The sequence below is a fragment of the Castanea sativa genome, chromosome 5, assembly GCF_040712315.1.
Source record: "Castanea sativa cultivar Marrone di Chiusa Pesio chromosome 5, ASM4071231v1".
In the NCBI taxonomy this organism is placed as follows: Eukaryota; Viridiplantae; Streptophyta; class Magnoliopsida; order Fagales; family Fagaceae; genus Castanea; species Castanea sativa.
In genome coordinates this window covers 38,236,088-38,247,794 of record NC_134017.1, presented here as the reverse complement: position 1 = coordinate 38,247,794, position 11,707 = coordinate 38,236,088, and the positions used below count along the sequence as shown (strand labels likewise).

The window sequence follows — 11,707 nt, the reverse complement described above, 5'->3', positions numbered from 1 at the left end:
TCTTGAAATATTGAACCATATGAAACAAATAGTAGTCTTGAAATACTGAATAAAATGAAATAAAAAGTAGTCTTGAAACATTGAACTTAAGAGCATTTCAATTCTCTTCATTGAGTGCGTCATATGATAGGACCTCATACTCTCTCGCATGAGGTCTTTACTTTTATATATATATATATATATATATATATATATATATTGATTGATTTAGATTCAATGGGAAAGTCATTGATAAGAGAAACATGAGTTGTTTGTTTGATGGGAAAATGATGAGTGGAGAGAGAGAAAAGATGATTGATTATAGAGAATGTGTGATGTGGAAACCCAAAAAAAAATATTGTGACAAGAAAATTATGTGGGTCAACTGGAGTATGATAATAATAAATACCACGCTTTAGCTTGGACTCATTTTTTGAAAAAAATTTCATTGAACTTTTATTAAGGTGCTGGTGAATGTTAACAAAACATTAGAAATATCCGGAGCAACAGATTTCATCTAGACTATAAAAGGGAAAGAAGGTCTAGCCTAACAGAATGAGAGAATGACCAACTCCTGAGAGGGTTTACATAGGACATCGTGCTTTTACTAAGTGACCTAAGCAGGAGTGCAACATATCACTGTTTCGAAGACAATTGATGACCAACTCAGAATCTCCTTCAAAAATGGATTCAGTGAGACCGACTTCATGGACAAACATGACAGCACGCCTAGCAGTAAACAATTCCTCAGTTTCTACCGATGCTGGATTTGCAATGTTTGGGATAGGGAAGCCATTACCTCAGCCTTGTAATTCTGAACCACCACCCCAATACTTGCTTCTCCAAAATCCTCAAAAACAGCCCCATCAAAGTTGGTTTTGTAGGGGATGCCACTTCCCTTGGGTGGTCTCCAATGTGCATTCCTGTAGGTTTTGAGATATTGGCAAGCTTCTTCAGCAATTCTTTCTAGTGGTTGTGCAGCTTCATTGAGGTGAACCTTATTTCTCCTACACCATAGAGACCAGGCAGTAGTAGCAAAAATGTCAGACAGATGTGGTCTTATACGGATCAAAGTTACTAAATCACCAGAGGAAGCGCGAGTAGATTGTGACCTGTCAACCCAGCTAAAATTTTTGTTCCACAATAACTGGATTGTTTCACACTCGCACAAGGCAAGGAGGGTAGACTCAGGTTTTTTGGCACAGAGTTGGCAAATATCATCATCTAGAATTTTTCTCTTCACTACATTCATTTTTGTAGGAAGAGCATTTGAAGCAAGCTGATCTCCATTCAAAATGCTTGATCTTCTCAGGAACATGCATTTTCCAGATACCCTTCCAGAAAGAGTGGACTGCTTCAGAATTTGACACCTTGTCTGCATCACTTCTGGCATCCTCATAGAGTAGCTTATAACCCGATTTCACTGTATAGCCAACCATGCCTATCTAGAGGCCAACACACAAAATCTTCTTGGGGGAAAGAGCATAGAGAATACCTTAATCTGTTGAGCTTCAAAAGGCAGAAAAAATGGAATCAATTAAGTGCGAATCCCACTAATTTGAGTACGGATCGATAAGATGGGAAACAGAAACCAAGTTTGAAATACCAGGATTTGGGGATAGGACACGGCCACTACGTTCTCCAACTCCAAGTAGCCATTTATCCTCAAAGATTTGAATATCACACCCATCCCCCACACGCCATTTTGCACCTTGAGAGATCACTTTTCGAGTCTTTAGAATGCTTTTCCAAAAAATTGTAGCTAGAAAAAAAAAAAATCGAACATTAAGTAAATAAACTGCACAAACCAAAAATAAACTCTTTCAAATTGTGACTTATGAGACTGATCACAATTCAAGCGCCAAAGGGAGTGTGTCTTATATAGGGGTTAGGACTTGAACCTTTGAAGGCAATCAGGCTATAAGCTCGCTAGTCCATATATTATTGTCCCCACCAAAAAAGAAGTGTGTCACCAACTAATGCAAATTTGCACTTCCGAAGTTTGACACCTTGATCTCTTGTGAATTCTTCAAGTGCTTATTTTTTCCCGTTAGATTACCAAAAGTTCTCTCTCATCTTTAATGTTATAAAATTAAGGATATCTTAGCCGATTTGTTTGGCTGGGGATCAACTCTTCCATAGGGATAACTTAGAAGCACTAGAACTTAGTGAGAGTGTGGATAACTGAGATTGCAATATGATTGACATGGAACTTCCTCCCAGGTATTAAGGGGAATATTTGCTTGCCATTCGCCCATTTGCACTCAGGACTGGCAAGGAACTTCTAAATGTAATCAGATGAATTAAACTGATTGGTCAAAGGCCAAGAAAAGAACAGCTTCACTGCAGACATGATTATATGATGCAACAGTAGTATTATGACTATTGAGAAGGATCGTTAGCTAACCTTTCTAACTTCATCACTTCATCAATATATTATTCACTTGACAGATAAGTTTTTGATAAATAATAGATTTTATTAGATGCAATGTAGTGTGACATTTGAGTGAGTAGGCTGTGAACCATCTTTTATTTAGGGGTGTCCACGAGTTGGTCTAGATCAGGTTTGTGTCTAACTTGCACCCAACTTGATCTCGTCAGGTGGTGGAGAACCAAACCAGCTGTTGACCAGTTAGGGAGATTGGATTGGACGCTCTTCAGTTTTGTGCGAAACAGGTAATGACAGAGAGGAAGAGCAACAATGGAAATCTCACTAGATCTGGTGAGATTTCATTAAGAAAACTCATGGTCAGATTGAGCTGAGTTGGATCTTGGAGACCCACCATTCAACCTACCGGTATTTAAAGGCAAACACCCCCCCCCCCCCCCATTGACTGCCAGAGTAGTCAGATCAGGCAGCGGACAAATTGAGTCCAGTCAGATGGGTCAGGTGGCCTGGATAGCCCTACTTTTAATACATTGTGCCGTGGCATTTGAACAATAGAGTTATGTATTTAGGTTCCTTTATCTATTATGGGGATGACGAAATGAGGGAGTTTATTATTCTTCAAATATATGGAGTCTTGTTCAATTATATTTATTGTGGACTACATTGGGTGGGGGAAAGGAATGCACGAGGACTCAATTGCTAGCAATCTTCAAAAGTTCCTTATATGAGTAGTGTTATGCAATGGATCTTATGGATAGTAATTATTCATAAAATCATTACATATGTAGTCATTTGTAATTCTTTAGGCTCCTTCATGTCATTTGTGCATGAAGTAGTCTCTACTCAATAAAATTATATTATCTATAAAAAAAACTGATATACCTGACAAATAAGTTTAGAAAGTTCTTTGCTTCTTCACAACTGGAAAATATGAAAACATTCTATTTTTCTTATCAATCTTACAACTTTGTATTTTTTTGATTTTGAAAGTAATTGAACTACAAAGTACATTGCTGAGGATGGAAAGAATCATATGAAAGCACGGCAGCAAGTCATACCAGCCTGAGAAGGGTAGACATCAACAGTAATCGAGCTTCACAAACTTGGTTGGCTTGTCAAGACCTGCTTGATCTATTTGAAGCCCATAGATGATACAAATCATCACTTCATCTGGTCAAATGGATTAATCCCCACCAGAAGATGACGAAAAAATCAGGCGAAACTGGCCAATAAATTAGTCCAAATCCACAAAAATCTGCAACATGTCCAAATTACAGATCAGAATGGAATTTCAACAGTTCAGACAGCAACACAGTTGCCTATATATTTAAAAACCAAAACCAACAATCGAGTTGATTCACAAAATTAAAGAATTCAAAGAGGATGCGAAGTCCAACTGCTTAAGCTTTTAGTCCAGCTTAACTCCCTGGAATTAATCAGTTTCGAATCATTTAAGCAACCAGTTTATGCTCCAACAATGGACATTATTGCCAGATCAACCTTGGCCAAAATGGCTTTTTGTAACAATAGCATGCATTCTAGCTCCAAACTGTCTTGAAAAATAGCAAAAATATAGTTGACCCACCTCCAGGTCTGGCAAAGGGTTATAAGATTTCTTCTCTCTTGTGTCGAACACTGTAATGCCTGTGATTCTCTGGATTCCAAGTTTAGAAGCAATGAGGTCCTGCATTAAGAAAGGCAGCTTTAAGAAATTATACTAGAGATAAAATAAACTACGTAGCAGAAATTTTCTCAGGATAACATCCTTCCTAATTGTCAGAGAGATAAAATAATGGTATGAAATGGCCATTCAGTTATGTAATGTTAAGCCATATCAACTCCTGGCCATCTCACCAATTCATAATGGTAAAAGTAGAAAACTCAGATGGCACATGCAACAGTAACCTACTCCTCTCTTCCCCAAAAAAAAAAAATGCAGCTAAAACTGTAGTAAAACAATGTTTTGTTTGACATACAAATATCCCATTAAAAGTACTATGTGGCTGTACAGCTCTTCCAACTATTGTGGGCCCACTTTAGTGTTTACAGGTCCAAAGGCCCAAAGTTTAGGTATATTTACATTTGTGAACCTCAAAGAATGTCAGGAGACTCAGGACTGCGACACCTACTATCATGCATGATGGCATGAGAAGCTATTTATTCCTTTGTATTCCTGTCAAGTGTTAAGTAAACTCTGATTGGGAGTAGATCCATAGGGAGCCAATGAAGAAGAGGGGGAAAAAAGTTTAGGACTGAATAAATCATTGCATAAATTGCTTTTCCCATATTGGCTTGGAGGAACGTTCCTCCAACCCCTCTGACTCAAGTGAACATCCATGTATATTCTTAATCACATGACCTATTTTATAGTCAAGACTTGTTTAAATGATTTATTAGCCATGTAATTAAAATCATGGATAGTCTTATGAACTGTCACCTAATATAGCCTTTGTCCACAGTCATTGTGGATTTATTATTATTATTTTTTGGTTTTGATAAGTAGCCATTGTGGAAAACTGAAAAAGGTTTCTAGTCGATACGAGGAAGAGGGGGTAATCAAGCTAACAAAATAGTTGTCTATGCTAAATACGGTAACTTGATAGACCATTTGATAGGTTAGTAGTTAGTACTAGAAGGATAAATATAGAATAAAAGTCAGGTGAATTGAAAAATCTCTAATCTCTACTCTCTGCAAGCCTAGATGGCTCCAAATACGATATTTTACACAACTGCACACAACTTTTTTTCATTAAAAATAAAGGTAGACACAAATTTAAACTGAGGCATATGTTGAAGCTGTATTTCAAAACTAAAGTGGCAATAAGTTTTGAGTCATGTGATATTTATTTTTATTTTTAATTAACCGATAGCCTCCGCTATTGATATGGCTAGAACAATTTTATTATATAGGTACTTTATAAATTAAGATATTATTTTTTTAAAAGATAAGTAAATAGTAAGTTGCGGCTCATGTATTTTTCTTTTGATTAACCGATAGCCTCCACTATTGATGTGGCTAATATTACAGTTTTATTATGTAGGTGATTTAAAAATTAAGACATTATTATTTTTAAGATAAGTAAATAGTGGGAAGAGGGAGGTGGGAGGTGGGGTTTGAACAACAGACATTAAGCACCATATACAATGTCATTACTATTGGGCTATCACTTGAATATACGCTAATTCTTAAACAAATAATAAAAAATGATTCCTAAATTTAAATGAAAGTAGACACAAATTTAAACTGAAGCATATGTTGAAGCCATATTTTAAAACTGAAGTGGCAATAAGTTGAGGCTCAACTTCTCCTTACCAGATGGAAGTCTGTGAAACTAAATGCTGCAACCTGCGGTAAAGCCTGTAAAACATTTATCAAATCCAAAAAATCAGTGCCACAGACAATAAGGATTAGGGTTTAAGAAGATGCAAGAGTTAGTGTAACTCCACTTTTTGAACAATTTTTCATCAAGTGAAATCCCTGTAATTTATTCAATTAATGTTCAAAACCTAAAAAGTTTCAAGGCCTACAATAACTTCCAGGTGCCAGGTCTCTACCCAATTTTATAAAGTGAAATGACTTTGCAAGCAAAATAAGCAACTATGTACCTACTCATTTGCATACTATGATGAGAGTTTCCCAATAGAGAGAAAATCCAGAATTAAAAATCATTAATTGAGCAATGAGCCTACCACCGGTCAATGTATAATGTCTTTAAAAAACATAATGTTAAACACCAAAAATGTCACCATGGTTTTACTTTTTTTTTTTTGTTAAAAGGAAAAAGAAGGAAGAATTACCATGGTTTGGAGACCATTAATCATTACAACCTTCTCCTCATGCAAACCATCGTACAACAACGAAACTTCAAAGGGTCCCAATTCTCTATCTGTCTGATTTGTAAGTTTCAAGTGTAGCTGTAGGGAAAGCTATTAATTGCTCAGTTTCCTAAGAATTTAGTTATTTAACAAGTACCAAAATATATTTGAAGAACAAGGAAAATGACAAACTTTAAGATGGACATTCAGTTCTAATGGACACTACAATGAATGAAAATTTCCTATTGGCTTAGATATATTTTTAAAATCCTGTCAGCTAAACTGCACTTCTCTAGTTCATAACAGACAGAAAAAGGGCATCAAATGACTATAATTACCGAAAAGGATCTTTCCAAGTTGATCACAGAAGGAACCTCCAAAACATGTAACTCAATGTCTCTGCGAGTGATTGGCTACAAAAGAAACACTCCACACATAAGTGAAACAGCCTAAGAAACTAACAAAGTAACAAATTAGCATGCACTCATTTGTAAATTGCTAATCAGACTTCCAATAGAAAAAAAGAAATCAAATGAAAATTTGAAAAGTAACTTCTTTTAAAATAGAAAGAGCAGTTGGAAATAGGGAATGACACAAAAAATGAACAAATAGCAGACATTTTTCTTATTGGTAATTACACAAGCTCCTGGAGAGTCTCAACTCTGAACCCACAACTTGAGCCTGCACCTTGCTCTTGCAGGGGAAGGAGATGCCATTTGAGCTAGAGCTCATTGGCACAAATACTGGAAAATATTCCTATTGTTCTATGTTCCAGGGAATGTATCCATATAAATTAAAAAGCTCACTGATATTGAAGAAGGAACACTTACAGTGCCCAGAATCTGCTGTGTCTGTAGGCGACCAGGTTCACCCAAATTTGTACGCCATGTTATCTGAAGTTTACCAAGAATATTACTTCCCTCAACTTTCATTTGTGTAGAACCATGCGATGACAATTTTAATTGATAAAGATAGTTGTGAATTCCTCCACCAGATCTGATAAGGATTGGTGGCTTAAATGTATCCCTAAAAGTTTAAATTAGCATATGATCAATAATTAAGAAATAGAAGGTGATAAAATAAGTTAAGATAATTATAAAAAATAAAAAATAAAAAAACTTTAACACCCACCCCCACCGCGGCAAGAAAGAAAAAAAAAGGCAAGGCAAAAAATTTGTTACAAAAATTGAGCAATGCGTATCAATTGTTGAAACTCTGAAATAGTAAATATGCCACACACCTAGTCTGGGAATTGCTGTGTGAATGGTGCTCATTGGCTTGTAATATTGTTGCACTCCAATGCTGCGCGGGCTCAAAGTCAACTTGGTCCATAAAAAGGTTTGATTTTGTATGATTTTCAATGCAAGCTTCCAAATATGTAGTTTCCTGAAATAGAAGATGGTGCTATCATAGGGAGACTAAAAAGACCCAGAAAAAAAAAACCCAAATGAATTTTATTTATAAACTTGAGAACTTGTGATAAGGCATAAAAAAAAATGTCACATGATTATTACTTAAGGAGTGAAGAAAGTAGAATTCCAATATCACCATAAAAAGTCAGAAATGAGAAGAACTGGTTAGTTTCAAGCAGCCATCTACACTGTGTACTTTGTACCAACTTAGGCGTAATACATTGTATTCAAACACCCCATTTCCAATATGGATTTTTAATGTATGCAATTTTTTACTGATATCTATAAAAATTTTGGAGGGGGCCTTATGGTGCTGTGCATTTGATCAGCATTTACAGAACCAGACACTGACACACAGTATTTGCAAAAGCTTCCACTCATCACTTGATTCATTTAAAGAGCTTTGTACATGAGAGAGAGAGAGAGGGAGAGAGAGTAGGGTGGGGGAGGGAGGAAGAAGAAGAAGAAGAAGAAGAGCCCACCTCACTTCAATAGTATCAAATAAAGAAATAAGTTTTAAAAATAATAATAAAATAACATACAAAAGTGACAAGATTGCTGTGCCAAACAGTAACTTGGTGGAGCTGACGCCATTTACCCCAATTGGTTTGGACATAAATTAACCTACATGGTATATGACAGTGGATATATATAAAAAAGCAATCCTACGTCAGTTTTGCAAAATCTAATAAGACTGGCAGGAAGATCTTTTAAAGTTACAACGAATGCATACAGTCAAAGCTCAACATACCTTGACAACTCGAACCTGCAAAAGAGAAAATAGCAAATATTAAAATTTGCAAAAACAATATATTATAATGTAACTCAGCTAAAAAGAAAAAAAGAAAAAAAGAAAAAAGAATAACACACCAGGAAGCAACCAATGCCCCTGGTATTAACAATGCGTTGTTATCATATTGAAAAGATTTTATTTGCACCTATAAATTGTGTCGTGTTCAGATTTCTTCACCTGGGATTTGGAGGTTTCCCACTTTATGGACAAAACAAAATAAAAAACCCAACATTTTTTTATCGGACTTTGCAAGGCATGGGGATGTACCTTTGTCCTAACTGAAAGTGGATTGGCGACCATGAACTTAAAAAACTGTGGAAGATATTTACGCTCACCCTCGCCATCATTGTACAATGCAGTGCAGACCAGCCTAAACATTGCGAGACAAACATATATGATAAGTCAATTATAAGAGAACTAAATAAAATTGTGCCAGAATGTGAATCATATTATATATATATATATACTAAAAAGGGTGAGATATGATAATTTTTACGTGTGAGGTCCGAGTTCCTTCACATCATGTTCAACAATGAAATCATAACGCCCTCCGGCACGTATCGATTCAACAGGCGATTTGGAGGTATCCAAAAGCAATAACCTCTGCCTCTCCGTTTGAATTTCAGCCTGAAATCAACAACACTGTGTAATCACCCAACAACTCTTTTTTAAGTTGTAGAGTAGAGTAGTAGTAGATACACCACTGCACTAGAACTAGAACTAGAACTAGAACTAGAACTAGAATAAGCAGTTATTAAAAATGAATAATCCATTGAAATGGGAAAAAAAGAAACCTTGATAATAACATCCTTAACTTCGAAGTTGGAGCTGTTGTTAATGCTAATATAGCTACAAAATGTCTCTCCCAAATATATCGCCCTGTTCAAATTAAATTTCTTCAAATCAAAAATCCCAAAAACCATATAAAAAGTTAAATTGAGAGAGAGAGAGAGAGAGAGAGAGACCCACCCAAAGGACTGGGGGAGAACGAGAAGGGAAGAGAGGCCCATGGGGTCGGAGGAGTCGTGGAGGAGGAATCTGGTGCGGTAACTGAGATCTGATGAGTCGGTGGGATTGGCCGCGTGGCGGTCAAGGAGTGGAGTTAGATTGGAGGCGGCGACAGGGTCGTCGAAGATGTCCTCGCCGGCGATTAGATCGGAAAGGTCAAGGCGGAGCGGAGGGTCCACGTGGAAGGAGGGCTTGCATAACCTCATCACCCGGAAGGCCAGCGAGTGCGAGCCCTGTGATTGTGACTGTGCCTGCGCCTGTGCCTGCGCCTGTGAACCTGTGCTGCTCATCTCTCCAATTCTCTCTATCTCTATTTCAATCAACTATGAATTCCCAGCCTCAGTGGAACGTCTTTCCTTTGTTTTCTTCGGCAACTAAAACGACTCTTCTCTTATTTATGATTTCCGGTGCGATCTCCAACCAAAGTTTTAAAAATAAAAGTAACAATTTAAGGGGAAAAAAAATTATATATATATATATATTACTATTTAAATGGCTTATCTGTTTAAACCGAATTTTTTATTATTTTAAAATATCCATACTTCACTGTATTTAAGTAGAGACAAAACTAAATGATAATTCGATTAAAATACAACTCTAATTTCCAATAAAATATTATCTAAAAAATAAGTAATGTTTTATTTATCTACTTATAAATTAGATTCTCAAAATAAAAATTATATATATAAAATAAAAAAATGTATTTTTTTTTTTTGCTACCGCCACTAAAAAAAGGAAAGCCTCATCGCACATGTGAAGTGAGTGTGATGAGGCTAGTATGTGTGTGTGTATATATATATATATTAATACCAATAATGATATGTCCTAATAAGCCTCCGTTTAGCTGTGCTTTTTTTTAGTAGGTCTTGTGCACTGTTTATAGAACATGCAAATTATTTATAAAAAAAAAAAATTAAACTGACACTCATGGCATTATTCACACATTTAAAAATTATTTTGCTACACTATTTCCAGTTTTCAGCCATAAGCGGTATTTAAACACATAATTTGGTACTTCTTTACTATCAAAAATAATTTTTATACCTAAAATTTATGCTAAAGATGATGTTAATAATTATTCCCAATACCTAAAAAATTATATGCAATTATCATGTAACCCATGCAAATGCATGGATACATTTGAAAGTAAACATAATTTTTATTATAAAAATATAAATAATTAGTCAAATTATGAAGAAAAAAAAAAATTAACACATGCATACATATAGATACATTTAAAATTAAACACAATTTTTATCATAAAAATATAGATAATTAGTCAAATTATTATTTTTTAAAGTAAACATAATTAGCCACATACTAAAATTCTTACCTAAATTTAACACTACTTATGATAATTTTTTTTTTCTAATTTTAAAGAAGATAGACTGTATGGTAATCTTTGTTGTATGATGATTTTTATTGAGTATATGTGATTGGTTTTTTTTTTAAAGTTCATTAATATTAGATTTTTAGTATTTTTCACTCATTAACTCGTTTGGCACAAAAATTAAAAAACTTAAGTGGACACATAACACAAACTTAAGTGGATAATTATAGTGTTATCCCCATATAAATTTAGACTCATAACACAAAATTGAATTCTAATTTCAAATTCTAATTGATCTTTCTAAGTTTTACTTCTATATATATATAGGAACAATGTTTTGAACAAAATTAAAGAAATTTTTAACAAATTTACTATTGGCTCTTGCAACTATTCATCTAAAATGAGAGTAGGATTTGTAAAATAAATATTTGTGAAATATTAGAGCAATTGCATCAGTCTGTGCAAAATTTTCAATCTATTTTAGCATAAGAATTCACTTAAAAAAAATTTACATAGCCACTTATCCAAAATTCACACATCAATTTGTCTATTCTACCATATATTTTATTTAAATAATCATTTTCCTTACTTTTTTTATTATTTCTCTCAACTCCCTTTTAATTCATCTGAACATGCTCTCTCTCTCTCTCTCTCTCTCTCTCTCTCTCTCTCTCTCTCCCCCCCCCCCCATTATTGAACATATCGCCTCCATGGATTAGAGCTCCAAGAGCCTCATTTCCTCGAGATTGCCTCTCCTTCTCCCCGTCTTGGTCAAATCGCCTCTCCCTTTCTCCCTCACTGTCAAATGTCTCTCCCTCTACTCAAACCATTAAGCGGCCATAAGCAGCCTTCTTCACCACAAGTATAAAGATTTGTTCCAGTTGATCCACAAACACTGATCTCCTCCACAACCACCAAGATTTGCTCTAGTCGATTCCCAAGCACCGACCCACAGCCACAAGTTCACACAATGCTTTCTG

At 35.2% G+C, this 11,707-nt stretch overlaps 2 protein-coding genes across 4 annotated transcripts; both read right to left on the bottom strand.

The window, feature by feature from the left end:
• Positions 1-343: 343 nt before the first annotated feature.
• LOC142636312 (uncharacterized) lies at positions 344-2,790 on the bottom strand. Its single transcript, XM_075810493.1, has 3 exons — positions 1,586-2,790; positions 1,092-1,488; positions 344-986 (listed from the first exon to the last, which is right to left on the bottom strand). Exons 2-3 carry the CDS (start codon positions 1,376-1,378, stop codon positions 734-736), a joined length of 540 nt encoding a protein of 179 aa, XP_075666608.1. The 5' UTR covers positions 1,379-1,488; positions 1,586-2,790; the 3' UTR covers positions 344-733.
• A 405-nt stretch (positions 2,791-3,195) lies between these two features.
• LOC142636311 (uncharacterized) lies at positions 3,196-9,839 on the bottom strand. Of its 3 annotated transcripts, none has more exons than XM_075810490.1 (12): positions 9,359-9,839; positions 9,184-9,268; positions 8,886-9,016; positions 8,657-8,759; positions 8,348-8,362; positions 7,425-7,570; positions 7,015-7,210; positions 6,523-6,597; positions 6,167-6,295; positions 5,682-5,726; positions 3,954-4,052; positions 3,196-3,623 (listed from the first exon to the last, which is right to left on the bottom strand). In XM_075810490.1, the coding sequence occupies exons 1-12, from the start codon at positions 9,685-9,687 to the stop codon at positions 3,603-3,605; spliced, it is 1,374 nt and encodes a 457-aa protein (XP_075666605.1). In that variant the 5' UTR covers positions 9,688-9,839; the 3' UTR covers positions 3,196-3,602. The 3 variants fall into 3 exon arrangements, with proteins under 3 accessions (XP_075666605.1, XP_075666606.1, XP_075666607.1); XM_075810491.1 differs by having other exon boundaries at positions 6,167-6,283; XM_075810492.1 differs by lacking the exon at positions 6,167-6,295.
• Positions 9,840-11,707: the final 1,868 nt, after the last annotated feature.